Below are 16,198 nucleotides of genomic sequence, written 5' to 3'. Positions count from 1 at the left end.
CCCCTGGTTCCCACTCTTCCCTGCGACCTCCCCACCCCAGTGGACTCCTGTCCTTTGCCCACCAGGCTTCTGGAGGCTTTGGAGCTCATCACGCTTGAGTTAGCCTTTCCTTGGGAGCAGATAACCAACAGATACAGACCACATGATACAATTCAATGATTCAGTCTCTTAAAAGTGTACTTTTAAAATATATATAAAAGAGAAAAAAGCCTTTGATTAATTTCCACTTAGAACAGAGTGGTGGAAAGCGCTTCTACTTTATTATTATTATTTTTTCATCTTTTTAGAAACAGGGTCTTGCTCTGTCACCCAGCCTGGAGTGCAGTGGCATGATCACAACTCATTGCAGCCTCCAACTCCCGGGTGCAAGTGATCCTCCTACTGCAGCCTCCTGAGTAGCTGGGACTGCAGGTGCACGTGACCACACCTGGCTAATTTTTTTTAACTTTTTGTACAGACAGGGTCCAAATGTGTTGCCCAGGCTTATCTGGAACTCCTGGCCTCAAGCCACCCTTTCACTTCAGCCTTCCAGAGTGTTGAGATTAAAGGTGTGAGCCACCACGCCCACCCAGGAATAGCACTCCTAACAACAACTCCCTGTTTTTTTTTTTTTTGGTGCTTAATTGTTAAACACTAGGGCCAAGGAGAGTGCCCTTGGCAGGCATCACTAATAGATCCTGGCCATCCTGCTCACTGAGCCTGTACCTAGCCCAGAATCTATGGAGACAGTGGTCCAGGGAGCCCCATCAGAGCTCCCTGTTTGCTAGAGGAGGGCTCCAGTCCAGCACGCCATCTGTCCTGCCTGAGTCTGTGCTGTTTCATCAGCTGGCCTGGCCCAGCCCTGTGGCCCTTGGCACTGACTGCTCCCCAGGCCCTGTCCAGCCTCCTGAGCCCCGTCTCCATCATGTGGCCCTTCACTTCCCTGTTTGCCCTTGCCTAGTTCCCTGGTTTGTCAGCCGGCTTGCAGCTGGCTCCTTAAAGACACCAGACCCCATTTCATTTGACCCATAGCAGCTTCGGTGGTTGAGAACATGGACTTCAGAGGCCAAGACAGACCTGGGGGGCATTTGGAGCTTAAGTGGCCTTTTCCTCACTGTGTGACTGTGGACAAGTGACTTCACATCTCTGTGCTTTATCAGCACAGGAAGGATGGTAGCAGCACCCACTGAGGGGATTAGCTAAGAAAATGAAAATGTGCTTGTAGTCAGTGCTCTTTTTAAAAAGATACATATTCTGCTTGTGTATATGGTCAGTGCTTAATAAACACAGCTATCTTTTTCTTAAAAGTAACTTTTTTTTTTTTTTTTTTTTTTTTTTGGAGACAGGGTCTCGCTCTGTCACCCAGGCTGGAGTGCAGTGGGGCAATCATGGCTCACTGCAGCCTTGACCTTCGAGGCTCAAGTGACCCTCCCACCTCAGCCTCCCAAGTAGCTGGGACTACAGGCATGTGCCACCACACCCAGCTAATTTTTGTAGTTTTTGTAAAGATGGGGTTTTGCCATATTGCCCAGGCTGGAAGTTTTAAAATTGATAAATAAAAATTGTATGTATTTATGGTATATAACATGATGTTTCACATCTGCGTATGTTGTAGAATGACTAGATCAAGCCAATTAACTTACGTATCACCTTGCTTACTAAGCATTTTTTGTGTATAGTGAGAACGCTTAAAATCTACTCTCAACAGTTTTCAAGTATACAATATGTTATTAATTTTAATCAGCATGACACCATGACATACATAATAGATCTATCGAACTTACTCCTCGTGCATAATTGAAATTTTGTGGTTTTTGACCAGCAATTCCCCAATACCTCCAACCATCCACTTTTTCTTATTTATTTATTTATTTATTATTTTATTTTATTTTATTTATTTTATTTTTTTGAGATGGAGTCTTGCTCTGTCACCCAGGCTAGACTGCAGTGGTGCGATCTTGGCTCACTGCAGTGTCCACCTCCCGGATTCCAGCAATTCTCCTGCCGCAGCTTCTTGAGTAGCTGGGATTACAGGCGTGCATCACCACATCTGGCTAATTTTTTTTTTTTTTTTTTGTATTTTTAGTAGAGATGGGGTTTTACCATGTTGGCCAGGCTGGTCTTGAACTCCTGACCTCAAGTGATCTGCCCACCTTGGCCTCCTAAAGTGCTGGAATTACAGGCGTGAGCCACCACGCCTGGCCCACTTTTTCTTTTTTTAAAACAAACACAGGGTAGAATGTTTGCCACAAAGTATAATAGAATTGCAATGTGGCTGACTGTTTTTTTTTTTTTTAAAGCTACTATTTATTGATCAATTGGTATGTGCTAGGCTCTGTGCTGAATAACATTAGGCATCATCCTACTTAGTCCCTGGTCTTGTTTTTACCCTCATTTTTTACCAGTGAGGAAGCTGAGGCACAGAGAGGTTGTTACTTGCTCTGAGTCACACAGCTTAGTCATGGCCTCAGCCCAGAATCTGGCTCTGGAATGGGCAGAAAAGTGAGGAAAGGAGAGAGATGCCTGCTATGGAAAGGGCGAGGCAAGGGGTCCAGCCAGGCACTTGATTCTACAGCAAGCCTAATGGGCGGGGAGTTGTTTAGGCCTCAGTTTTCCCCACCTGTAGAATGGATGTCATCCAGGTCTCCTCCTGCCCCTGTTCTGGGACTCTAGGAGCTGCTTGCCCAACCCGCAGATCAGTTTGCTTAACCAAGAGGTTTGCTGAGAAACCTGGCCCAGAGATCTTTCTTAAAGGCCAGCTATGTGCTAGGCAGTTTGGGGTGGGAGAAGCAGGCTAAATAGGAAACAGACAAGGACCTGGCCTCTTCCTAAAAGCATGGCAGAAGCTCCTGAGTGGTTATGCCATTGACGATATGAGATTTAAATCATTGTTCTTCACCAGAAAGAGACATGTAGGACACTGGTTGTTAAATTGAGAAGTTCAGGGTCTGCAGGATGGCAGGGCAGGTGCAGAGAACTCTCGAGCCTCTGGGAAGGTTGCCCAGGAAAAAAAGAGGCAAGGGCTTGACTTGCCCCAGAGCCTTGGACTGAGGTGGTAGATGCTGAGGGAGGCAGCATCTGCAACTCAACTCAAAGCCCAGCTGGCTGGTGCTCAGGGCACCGGGAGGGAGGCAGAGCAAGATATAGGGGTCCCCATTTGCAAGCAGTGCAGAGACCTCTTTCTAAGCTTTGCTCAGTGCCGGAGGGCCAGGTGGCCAGGTGGGAACTCTGGCCTTGAGCCTCTCTCTCCTTTCCACCCGTGTGTGTAGCCTCAGCCAGGCTGCTCGCTTCCCTGCGTGAGCCTCAGCTTCCTTTATCTATAGACTACCAAAGTCTCTTCCACAATAGGAGTGTTGGAGAATAGGAAACTGTGTTCATAAACAGCTCAGCCCCCAGAATAAGTCCTCACAAATCTTAATATTAAACAGGGAGAGAGCAAAGGGATATTGTGTAAAGCCGTGGCATCGCTGGCACAGGGCTGCATCTGGCTGCGTGTGTGCCAAATCTGACCAGGTGATCTGCAGTTGGTTTCAGGCACAGCTGGCTCTGGCTGTCACCTCTGGAACACAGAGACAAGGAGAATGTTTAGCTGGGCACAGGGAGAGGCTTCATCCCAGAGCCTCTGTATCAGTCAATTCTAATCACTCGTAGCTGTAATAACCAAAGAGGAAGCTCTTAAAATGGGGAATTATGTATCTCGGCTGCTGCAAAATAACCCTGGGCCCAGTGCCAAGGAAAACAGCCCTTGTCGGCGGGTGCAGGGACGCCTGTGGAGGAGGACTCGCTCCTGAGTACTCACTGCGCAGCGGGGTGACCAGTTGTGTGTGTGTGTGGAGGCTGGGGTGACTGGCCTAATTGCAAGTTTGCAGAGGTGCACGGAGATACTCCGGGGACTCCCTGGAGGGTGTCCTCTGAGGTCAGACTGAGCCGCAGAGGGACAGTGGAGGCTAAGCTCCTAAGGGTTTGGATAATACTTCACGGTCACTGTTACTCCCAGCGGAGTGACCTCAGGGCGTCTCTTGTCATCTCTGGGCCTTACTGATCTCACCCTGGGGAGGATGAAGGCTTTATATACCCCAAGGCCAGGGGTGGACTGAATAGTAGTGATAGCGGTAATAAGAGGAGATAGTCTCAAGTCATAATGTAGTTGCTGTGTGTGGAGTGTGTGCCATATCTTGTTCTAAGCACCTTCTGTGCACCCCCCCTCATTTAACCCTCATGACACTCCCACAGGGAGGGTACAGTTACCCCATTTTACAGATGAGGACACTGAAGACTAGTGGGGTTGAGTGACTTGCCTTAGGTCACCTGTTTGGGAAGTGACTTTCAGCTTCTGGGTTGAGGCTTACATTCCGGTCCCTGTAGGGACCAGGGTGCCTGGGGCAGCTGGCAGGGAGCCAGGGGACTTTTTATACTGCGGCTCCAACAGCCAGTGGGAAGGTTCAGAGGAGACTGAGCCTGAGCAGTAGGAGGGACTAAAGCAGTTCTGTGTGGCCCGTGACCCAAGGAGAAGGGGAGAGGGAAGATGGGGCCAGAGGGTCGTCAGGGGCATGTGCTGGGACCTGGTGGGCCATGGTGAGGAGCCTGTGTTTTCTTCTAGGGGTGAGCAAAGGGTTGGGCGGGGGCATGAGGACCTGATTCTGCTTTTTAATCTGCCTTCAGCTGCTGCATTGAGAATAGATCAGGGGCGGGCAGAGTAGCAGCAGGGAGACCTGTGAGGAGGCTGCCACAGATGCCAATGCAAGGGCTGAGGGGCCTGTAGCTTGTGGTTGCCATGGCGATAGAGAGATGTGGGTGGATGCCAGGAATGTACAGGCGGGTCTTGCTGGAATGGGCTTCTTCAGGGGCAGGGCTGCTGGCTGTGTGTTCCTCAAGGCAGGTGGACCTGTGACTGCAGCCCTCACGAGTGGAGAGGTGGGTGCACCTTAGAAATGAGGAGTTGGGAGACCCCCACCATGCCAGGCACGTGACAGGTCCCCACCCTACCCTGTTGAAAACCCCCACCCCCATCCTGGCTCAGCCCCAGGTGGTGGGACGATGGGGTCCTGAGTGTGGAAGGGGGTGGAGGCTTCATTTTGTAGGAAACCAGAGCCTAGAGCAAAGGGACTTGGGGAACCCCAGTTGCTCCTCCTCCATGTTTCTAGAGGGTTCTCGGAGTGTTAGTGTGGCAAGTGGGTCTGCGTGCCCAGAGGGCAGAGCCAGGACTCTCAGGGTAGCCACAGTGAAGCAGACCCCAGCTCCTAGCGGGGATGGACTTGGCCCATCCCAGCTGCCAATGAGGTCATGAGCTTCTGGGTGAGGAGGCTCCAGGGTCATTTCCTGAGAAACACCTTCACTCGGAGGGAGTTGAGTCTCACATCCTCCAATTATGCGCCCACCGAGCCAGCCCACAATGGGCTGCCCTGATAACCATCGGGGGGCTGAGCAAGTCAATGCTGGAACAATGCTGGCCGCTAGGACTATTTTTACAGTAGCCATTGGCCTGTCGAATCCCGCGCCCGGCCCCGAGGGAGCAGGGCAGAGAAAAGCGGCGCGGATGCTCTGGCAGACAGAGGAAGGGCTCCATGAGCTGCCCAGAGGCTTCAGGAAGCCTTTCTTGGTCTGCTGGCCGCCAGATAGTGAAACAATTGGGGTCCCCCACCCCGAGCCAGGGAGAGGAAGGAGGTGTGGGGGAAACGGGGGTTTTGTTGGGCTTTTGTGCCTCTGTTCCTCGAGCACAGCCCCTGTGGGCCCAGCGGCTGGGGCCAAGCCAGCACATCCCCTCTCCACATCCCAAGTCCTCAGGCAGCTACTGCCTCACCCTGCCTGCAAGGCCCTGAGGCCGAGTGACTCGTCTGGTCACAGGATTGGCAAAGCCAGGGTTTGCAGTTGTCACCAGCTGCCTGTGGATGCCACTCTGGGATCCACCTACCCAGAAGCTCTTGCCTGACACCCTACTATGTGCCAGGCATGGCGCCTGGCTCTGGGACACAGTTGTGAGCAAGGCAGGTGCGGTCCTTGTCCCCAGGAGCCTCTATTCTAGTTGAGGAGATAGACGACAGGGAAACGAGGAATTGAACAAGATGCTTTCAGGTAGTGTTTGGTTCTCTGATGAGAAGACAAACTCAGATGCCCACTGGAGCCAGCCAAGCGAGTGTGTCCTGAGCTGGGTGGTGAGCTGGCCAGGGTGTGGACGTGTGACAAGATGGTCACATCTGCTCCAGTCTGCGATCGCCATGAGGAGTATGAGCTCGCTGTGGTCCAACCTTCCAATTTTTCAAGAGAACTTACAATTCTTGACTTTTCTCTGAAATCTGATTATTTCAGTGTTGGCCACCAGTTTGATCATGAAGACAAACAAGTTGTGTCCCAGACTGCTTGGCTCTGAGTCAGCCACTTCTGCTGTCATCCTTTTTATTCTGCAGATAGGGAAACTGAGGCTCAGAGAGGGGCGAGTAGGCCTGGTAGCTCTGGTTTTCCCAGCTCATCCGTTTTCTGTGTCCCTCTGTTATGTTGTGGGTCAGCCCTTGAAGGCAGGGGACCCAGCCTTGAGCTGTTTCCTCACGCTGCGGGCTAGAAATCAGGATGCTCTTGGTAACCCTTGTCAGTTCTCAGAGAGCCAGGGGTATCCACCTTCTGCACAGACGGCCACACTGGATGTGACTGTGGCCCTCAGGGCTGAGCTGCCAGGGTGAGTGAGCACTTGGGGACCTTAGGAAGTACAGAAAGAAGAGGCTCTGGCCGGACTGGTGGCAGACCTCCCTCTAGACTGAGGGCCAAGCATAAGTGGGCTGAGGGTAACCATGAACAGCTCCAGGGGCTTAGAGATTTGACCTTCTCTGGGGCTTCCCATTGGCCAAACCCAACAGGGAGCCGGAGGGCAAGGGAACCCGGCTTATGGGATCTACAGGGTCAGCCCCTGGAATCAGAGCAAGCCAGAGGATGATTAGAGAAGGGTGGACAAATGGGGATGAACAAGCATGCTTGCATAATCCTCACCAGTGCAAATCCCTTATTTTTTTTCTGCTAGAGTTGTGACTGGTTAATAAATTGCAAATCTATTTCATAAACATCCATTCTCTATACTTGGATGGCAACCCATCTCAAATATTGTTTCCATTCCAGCCTGAAACCCCATTCCTCGTTCATTTCCGTCTATCTGTTTTTTTAAGTTACAGTTATAAATGGTCATCCCTGTGGGCTGGGCACTGTATTAAGGCATTTGTGAAATAGGAGCCTCCATTTTTTTTAATACAAATCCAAATTTAGAAAATAGTATCTGTTAATTTCTAGAAACTGCTTGCAGGCTGTTATTTGGCAGATGTCTAGAACTGCCTGGGTGTGTTGTGTTTTGTGACAGATGATGCTAGGGCTGGGGTGCAGGCTGAAGTGTGACACCCAGACGACAAACCTGGGGGCCTCTGGTGCTACTCTTCAGCAGGTGCCCGGGGAATGGAACCTGCCGATTCTGTGGGTTGCAAGTGTCCACAGCCTGAATCTTGAGGTCCCTTGTCCATGAAGGGGTCTGAATGACTCCTGATGTTGCTGTCACAGCACTGGACAGACAGGGATGCCAGGCCCCTTGCCATAGGCCTGGGCAGGTGGGAGCCGGCTCGTGGATGAGGAAGCAGAGATTGTGTCTGAGACACACAGGTGGTCCCTCATCAGCTGCAGGATGCTTCTCTTTTGTCCCCCATAGAAAGCAAGGAGATGGCCACCAAGGAGAAGCTGCAGTGTCTGAAAGATTTCCACAAGGACATCCTGAAGCCCTCACCGGGGAAGAGCCCAGGCACGCGGCCTGAGGATGAGGCTGAGGGGAAACCTCCGCAGAGGGAGAAGTGGTCTAGCAAGATCGACTTTGTGCTCTCTGTGGCTGGTGGCTTCGTGGGCTTGGGCAACGTCTGGCGCTTCCCGTACCTCTGCTACAAGAATGGTGGAGGTGAGCTTGGGCCGGGCCACAAGGGAGCCCATCCAGTACAAAGCGGCCTTGGAGCTGGAGGCTGGGACCAGAGTGTGCGTGTCCTCTCTGTGCCCTGCTTTCCCTGGCCCCCCCTTGACCTCCATGAGGTCAGCCTGCCATGCCCCTGCCAACCCCACCCTTAGAGACAGGGGATAAGCCTGACTGAGAATCAGGGTGCTGTTCTGCAGGGCCTTTCTGTGTTACCTTGAGCAGGTCCCTTACCCTCTCTGATCCTCCAGTTTGCCATCTCCAAAGAGGCAGGACAAGGCCGGGCTTGTGTCTCCCAAGCCCCGGACATTCACATACCTCCTTATCTGTCCCCCATGTCTACTTGCCTCTGACTGTTTCTTTATCTTTCCTTTAACATTCATGTTTGCTTTTCTAACTTTACCAAATGTACTCCAGAAAGCAAATTCTGTTTCCCGCTATAGATGGAAAACTGGTATCATTTGTCATGCTCCAAAGGTATCCAGGAATAAAAAGTACAGTGAAGATATTTTTTAAATGTAATGACTGTGCTTGGTTGGGTTGATGAGTTGATTGGTTTGGGTTTTTGGATTTTGGTTTGCTTTTGTTTTTTTTGTTTTTGCCTGCTGAAGGCTCCAAGCAGGAACCCTCTGACAGGTCTTCTGTTACGGGGTTGTGTTGAGGTCAGGCAGCACCTAACGATGCTCTCTTGCTAGTGCCATGACGGGGTTGAAGAGAACTGGATAGGGAGGAACTGCTCATGGCTGGTGACTGCTTGTTGTCAAAGGCTTGTGTGTCAGCGGAGATGGGCATGCCTTGTGCCGCCCACATTAGTAGAACCACCTTTTGGGGAATTCTCCCTTAGAGCCTGGTTTCTTAACCTTTTGTAGGTCTCAGGCCCCTTTGGGACTCTGATGAGTGTCCTAGACGCTCCCCAGAACAAAGCACATACACTAGACCCAAGTTGCCCACAGTTTCAAAGGGTTTATGGACCCGCTGAAGCCATTAGTGGACACCAGGTAGGATCCCCTGCCCCGATGCTTTGCCCCCCCATTCTTCCCCTTGGTCCTGCCCCCACCGGAGATGCCTACCCTCTGCCCCTTACCACCGCACCCTTCCTAGCTGGTGCTTTTCTGCCTCCTGCCCTGGGCAGGCCTGGGGAGGGTAGATGAAGGCCCCAACAAAGAGGCGACGTGTTAGTGGGTCTTAGAGGCCAAGCTGTCCTTGTTCAGAGGGACGGATGTGGAGGAGACAGGCAGGCATTAGGCACAGCTGACATGAAGGCTCTGAGGCATCCGGGCGCGGTGGCTAACGCCTGTGATCCCAGCACTTTGGGAGGCCAAGGCGGGCGGATCACGAGGTCAGGAGATTGAGAACATCCTGACTAACATGGTGAAACCCTGTCTCTACTAAAAAATACAAAAAATTAGCCGGGCGTGGTGGTGGGCGCCTGTAGTCCCAGCTACTCGGGAGGCTGAGGCAGGAGAATGGCGTAAACCTGGGAGGCGGAGCTTGCAGTGAGCCAAGATCGCGCCACAACCAGCCTGGGTGACAGAGCAAGACTCCGCCTCAAAAAAAAAAAGAAAAAAAAAAAGAAGGCTCTGAGGCTTGAAGTCCCTGGTAGATTTGAAGGTGAGACGGAGGGCACACTGGAAAGGTGAAACCAGCTGGCCAGGTGGGCAGGGCCTGGAGCATTTCCCACCAGGTCCAAGAGTTTGGCCTTGAGCCTCATGCCCCTCATGCATTCTCTCTGGTTCCATTGGCTGGGAGGGCTTGGGAGCCTTCTGCGTCGGCGCTGCCATGGCCACAGCCTCACCTTTGCCCATTCTGCTCGCTGCAGGTGCGTTTCTCATACCATATTTTATTTTCCTGTTTGGGAGCGGCCTGCCTGTGTTTTTCTTGGAGATCATCATAGGCCAGTACACCTCTGAAGGGGGCATCACCTGCTGGGAAAAGATCTGCCCCTTGTTCTCTGGTGAGTATGGGACAGAGGTCACTTGGGGCCTGGCGCCCATCAGTTCCACACATTTTTATTGAGCACCTATTGTCCGCCAGGTCCATTGGAGCCTCATGCACATCACTTAGCTCTGTGCTGACACAAGATAGCAGCCAGTACAGTACCAGTGTGATGTGGATGCTGCTGCTTAGGAGTACGGGGAAAGGAGATGTGGCAAGTGCCTAGCACGCAGTAGCTGCTCAGTCAGGCCCAGCATGCCCACTTCCCTAGGTTGTTGCATAGAGAAGCCTGCACCTGCACTGTTCACGGTAGCAAAGACATGGAATCAGCCTAGGTGCCCATCAGTGGTGGACTAGATAAAGAAAATGTGGTGCATATATACCATGGAAGACTATGCAGTCATAAAGAATAGCAATATGGCCTTTGCAGCAACATGGATACAGCCGTAGGTCATTATCCTAAGTGAATTGATGCAGAAACGGAAAAATAAATACCACATATTCTTGCTTATAAGTGGAAACTCAACCTTGGGTATACAGGGACATAAAGATGGGAACAACAGACACTGGGGACTCCAAAAGGGGTGGGGAGCAAGGGTTGAAAGACTACCTATTGCATACTATGTTCACTACTTGGGTGACGGGAATCTATGGAAGTGCAAACCTCAGTTTCATGCAATATGCTCCTGTCACAAACCTGCACCTGTACCCCGTGAATCTAAACAAGAAAAAAGAGAAGCCTGTAGCTGCTTGGCAGTAGAGTGCAGCAGATAAGCATTCAGGTTCAGGACGCTTTCTGTCTGGGTTCAAGTCTCATTAACTCCCCTTGATAGTTTTGTGACTTTGAGAAGGTCACTTTATACTACAATTTTCTCATCTATGAAATAGAAATATAGTCGTATGCTTACTTCACAGGGTTGCTATGAAGACAAAATGACATAGCCACGTAGAATGCTTCACATAGATGCTACGTGAAGCCAGTCAGCATCAAATGAATGGTAGCTTCATTAGTCCTATGTTTAGTACTTAGTATGCACACAAAATAATCAGTTATGATTTAATTGGCAGAGATGGGAACATATATGAGTCTCTTCATTTGGTCATCCATATGAATTCATTTATCCTTAAGCCTTTCTTCCATTAAACCACTCAGTAATTAGACTATCCATCCATTTTCCATTCATCTATCCATCTATTCATCCTTCCATTCATCTACCCAACCTTCTAACCAACCACCATCCATACATCCATCTAACAAACTGATTATCTATGCAACAAATGAATATCTATCCATCAATCCAACACTCATCAATTTAGCTATTTATCCATTCATTCAATCATCCAACTATCTAGCTGTTCATTCTTCCATCTATTTATCTCATCAGTTCAGCTATCCATCCATCCATCCATCCATCCATCCATCCATCCATCCAAACATCCAACCATCCAATCAACCATCCTCTTTATTATCTATCTTTTCATCCATCCATCTATTTATCCATCCATCTAGCCATCCATTCATTGTTCTATCCCCCCGCCCCCTGCCATCCATCCCATTTATCTAACCATCTGTTGTTTCACCTTTCCATTCAACCAGCCATCCATTCACCCTATAAATATTTGGTGGTCACTGTTGAAAGGCCTCTTGTGGCCTGGGGCCTGGGGATACCATGGCCTTCCAGTTGAGTATGTGGCCATGGTGGGTCTGGCCTCCCTCAGATGTTTACTCATCTCATTTGCCCAACCTGCAGGTATCGGCTATGCCTCCATTGTAATTGTGTCCCTCTTGAATGTCTACTACATCGTCATCCTGGCCTGGGCCACATACTACCTGTTCCAGTCCTTCCAGAAGGAGCTGCCCTGGGCACACTGCAACCACAGCTGGAACACACCTCACTGCATGGAGGACACCATGCGCAAGAACAAGAGTGTCTGGATCACCATCAGCTCCACCAACTTCACCTCCCCTGTCATCGAGTTCTGGGAGTAAGGCCACCTCATTGAAGCAAGGAGGAGGACATGGGTGGGGCAGAGAGGATGGCCCATTTTCTTATCTCCTCCCCTGGGATGCAGGAGCCACTGTCTTCGGGGGAGTGGGAGGAGGGTGCAGATCTAGAGATAAATTTATGCCTTTGGCCATAGACAGGACTGGAATCCCAGTTCTGCCACTTACTGGCTGTTTGACCTTAGGCAAGCCACTCCTCCTTTCTGAGCCTCAGTTTCTTTACCTGTAAGATAAAAAGAATGAATCATTACTACCCTGTGAGGCAGGTATGCATACTTATGTTGTCTAAAAATGATACAGTTTTCTTAATGTATTTTAGAAAAAATATATTCTCTGTTATTGCACAGAGAAAAATGCATATATGAAGCTGAAGTAAAGTGGAAGGTGAGTAGGTAGAGTGAAAAAGATGCATCAGTTAGCTTTTGCTATGTAACAACCATCCCCAAACTTGGCGGCTTTAAACAACAACCATTTATTTAGCTCTTGATTGTTCTGCTTGTTGGCAGTTTGGGCTGAGCTTGGCTGGGCAGTTCTTCTGGTCTTGGGCTCCTTCATGTGTCTGCAGGCAACTGTAGGTCCTCCAGGTAGCTCTTCTGGGGTTTGGCCGACTATTGGCTGGGGTGTGAGGGACAACTGGTCCCCGTGGTTTCATCACCCAGCAGGCTAGCCTGGGATTGTCACCAGCCACTAAGCAAGCATTCTAGGAACAAGAAACAGTCGATCCCTGAGACCCAAGTGCTTTTCAAGCCTCTGTCTGTACCATTTTTGTTCATGCCCCCTTGGCCAAAGAAAGCCGCAAGACAAACCCAGATTCAAGAGGTGGAGGAAATAAATTCTATCTCTTCATGAGAGGAGTGAAGAACTATAGTCAGTAACTACAGGGAAGATACAGAGTACAAACATCAGAAAGGTGGGATGTGGAGTCCTGATTTTGGGGAACTCTTGAGTGAGCTGATGTGTGGAGAAGTTCTTCTAACATAGTGCTTAGAGGCTGATCAAAAATACGCTAGTGCATCGTTTCCCTCTTCTTCATAAGCCAGCCTTGGGGCTCAGCACTCAAGTGCAGCCCCTTGACCCTGGAAATAACTGAGATGAGGCCTTGAGTGAAGGTTGTGAGCCAGGGGCAGGGGTGCTGTTAAGGAAGAGGGTGGTTCTGGTTCTGAATCATCACGAGATGACAGTCCCTGTCTTGTGTGTGGTTTTGCTATTTTCAAGGTGTCTACCCACCTCTTAGGAGCTGGCCCAGGAATGGGCCAGAGAAGAGGGAGCGGCTTACTGACTGGCCCCAGCCATGCTTTGGGGTCAGGGCTGGGACATCGTTGAGAAGAAGGGGTCGGTTGCCCTCACTGGTGTGGAGCCCTTACTTGGGCGGTCCATGTCACTGTTGCTGCTCCAGGCCTTCAGTGTATGCTCAGGGCAGGTCCTTAGGCCTACTGTCACTGGGGGTTCCTCTTGTGTGTATATTTTCCACTTACAAACAAAAGGGACATTGGAAGCATAATCATCGCCCCTCGGTTCCCCGCCCCCTGGGGAGCTGAGTTCACAGACAAAGAAAGGCTGGCACTTCCTTTTTCTCACTTGAATGGGGTCCAAGGCACAGCCTTGTCCTTTCTCTGCTGTTTTTGGCGTGGCCTAAAAACCGGGCCTGCCCCACTCCTGGACACTGGCTCTCAGCCAGTTACTGAGGGCGTTTGCTGGGACCTCCTTGCCTCAGACATTGACTGGCCTGCCTGGTTCGAACCCTCACTCTGCCACTTCTAGACAGAAGTGTCCTGCTCTCTTGGCCATGGTATCCTCACCTGCACCTGGGGAGATGGCAGTGCTACCCTACCAAGGTTGTAGGATGGCCCTGACTGCATGAGATCCTGGGTGGCCAGCCCTGAGAATCCATTATTATTATTACTATTATTTTGTTTTTGAGACAGAGTCTCACTCTGTTGCCAGGCTGGAGTGCAGTGGCGTGATCTCGGCTCACTGCAACCTTCAACTCCCTGGTTCAAGCGATTCTCCTGCCTCAGCCTCCCAAGTAGCTGGGATTACAGGAACGCACCACCATGTCCGGCTACTTTTTGTATTTTTAGTAGAGATGGGGTTTCACCATGTTGGCCAGGATGGTCTCAATCTCCTGACCTCATGATCCGCCTACCTCAGCCTCCCAAAGTGCTGGGATTACAGGCGTGAGCCACCGTGCCTGGCCAGAATCAGTTATTATTTATCAAGTGCCCTCATAGTGCATAAAACTACCCCTCAGGGCAGTTTCTTTAAGTGTTATGAACTTAAAGAATCACCCCCTATTGTAAAGGGGCCATCCTCTTCTGGGCTCTGCTTGTCTCTCTGTTATCTGGGACCCAGGGGTCTTAGAGAAGGAACATGTGGGAGCAATGTGAGGTCTTCAGGTTGGCCAGTCCTCACTCACACCTTCCAGAGGGACTGGGCCCTCGGGGGTATTCTGGGACCCTTGCCTTCCAGAATCTCCTTTCTGAGCATCCCAGCTCTATTTTTTGGCCTGGAAGACACTGAGAAGTATTTATCTTTGGAAGGTGTCTGGTTCTGCAGGCACCTTCCCAAGCTTCTGCATGATCCAGGTGGATTTGCTCTGTCCAAAGAGCCCTGGCTGCCAGCTTGGTACTCACCTCCTGCTCCGCCTCTCACACCTCTCCTACCCCTGCACCCCCAGCCCCAGGTTCCAGCAGAGCTTTGTGAGACCACCTGAACATTCACAAATAAGTTGCCCTCTTTCTAGAACCCTGGGGAAGATTGAGGGCCATGGAGTAGGAGCCTGGAAAGCAGGCTTAGGCAAGACCAGCACTGCCCACTGTAACCTGCCTTCACAGCACAGGCCAAGGCCAGAGAACTACACCAGGGGACAGCTCAGTTCCATCCCTGAGCCAGGTGCCATGGGCAAGAAAGACCCGGCCTCCTGCCTTCAAGAGCCTTCTCTTTTCTTGGCATGCAATGGTGGAAAGGCAAGAGAACCAGTGGGGAATAGTCGACTCCCGTGAGCATAGTACTAGGAACTTGCCCCTGTCATTTCTTTCAGTCTCTGCAGAGGCTTTCTAAGTAGGGGAAATAGCTAGGCATCATCCAAAACTCTTCTTTCTACCTCAAATCCCACATCCAATTCATACATCCTCTTGGCTCCCCCTTCAGAGTATACCTAGAATCTGAGTACTGTCCCCATGCACTGTCACCCCATAGAACCCCCATCACTCTCCTGGACACCAGCACTGGCCTCTTGGATCTCTCCGTGCCTTATCCTTGTACCTCTGTAACCAATTCTGAATCCAGCCTGTTATTTCCCAGCTCAGAACCCTCTCGTGGCTTTTCCCATGCTATGATCTCACCCTGGCAGAAAGGATTGAGACAATTTCGACACAGCAAGTGCTCACTGGGTGCTGAATCTCCTCATTAGTTCCATGTCTTCATCCACCTGCGTGGAGCAGCAAATCACTACCTCTCTCTGGCTCACTTCCCCATCTGCAGATGGAGGAGCGTATGAGCTGGGCTTTGAAGGATGAGTAGAAGCTCACTAGGCAGAAAAGGAGAGTGACAAGACAGTCTAGGTAGGAGGAACAGCCCATGCAGAGTCAGCATTCTGAAAGCACATGAGTATTTGGGATGGTTTGGCTAGAGCATAGGATGCACGGGTGAGGGACAGGTAGGGCCAGGGAGAAAGGTCAAAGCCTTGAATGTTAGGCGGGTACATTTGAACTTTGTTCTCTTGGAGGAGGAACCGTGGAAGGTATATGAGAAGGGAGGTGGTGTGACTGAATTGAATGTGATTTTTGGACATTCCTTAAGGAACACACTGGTGGGAAAGAGAGGCTGGATGTATGCTGAGCACTGACTGTATATGGGGCCTCAGAAGCCTCAGCCTTCAGCAGGTCTGGGTTCCCTTTGGGGTGAAACTTATCTGAATCCCCCTGAAGATAGCCACCAACCCCGCAGCGTCTGACCCTCGGGTTTCTCTCAAGTGAATCTTGTCGGGATTTCTTGCGCGTTGCTGTCTGGGAGCCAGTTGGGCGGCAGAGCAGTGAGGATACCCTCAAAGGTTGGTTTTGGTGACCCTCAAGCTGAAGCCCAGCCCCAGCCGTTGCTTCCTTTCACTTCTCTTATATGCCCCAAATGCATAGGTCCCTGGCCCTTCCTTTCCTTCGGCAGGAGTTGCTGGCAGGTGCTGCTGGCAGGTGCTCAGTAGTCTCTGGAAGTCAGGGGTACAAGGCACCAGGGGAGCGGAGCCATCTCCCGGCTTCTCCTGGGCAAGGAAGGTCCCTGTTGACCCTTTTCACAGAGGAGGCAGCAGAGCAGCAATGGGTGACATTCCCCTTTTCTTGTGGGGGGAGACAAAGCTC

At 50.8% G+C, this 16,198-nt stretch overlaps 1 protein-coding gene across 3 annotated transcripts in view; it reads left to right on the top strand.

Moving 5' to 3' along the window:
- SLC6A6 (solute carrier family 6 member 6) overlaps positions 1-16,198 on the top strand; it is an 87,497-nt gene that overhangs the window by 34,255 nt on the left and 37,044 nt on the right. For all 3 annotated transcript variants that reach the window (XM_054482264.2, XM_054482262.2, XM_054482263.2), the window contains 3 exons: positions 7,658-7,897; positions 9,726-9,860; positions 11,593-11,827. In XM_054482264.2, the coding sequence (XP_054338239.1) occupies positions 7,669-7,897; positions 9,726-9,860; positions 11,593-11,827 (599 nt within the window). In that variant the 5' untranslated portion in view covers positions 7,658-7,668. The remainder of the gene's footprint in view (positions 1-7,657; positions 7,898-9,725; positions 9,861-11,592; positions 11,828-16,198) is intronic.

Source organism: Pongo pygmaeus, chromosome 2 (assembly GCF_028885625.2).
Source record: "Pongo pygmaeus isolate AG05252 chromosome 2, NHGRI_mPonPyg2-v2.0_pri, whole genome shotgun sequence".
Taxonomy (NCBI): domain Eukaryota; kingdom Metazoa; phylum Chordata; class Mammalia; order Primates; family Hominidae; genus Pongo; species Pongo pygmaeus.
This window is presented reverse-complemented; position numbering and strand designations above follow the sequence as displayed.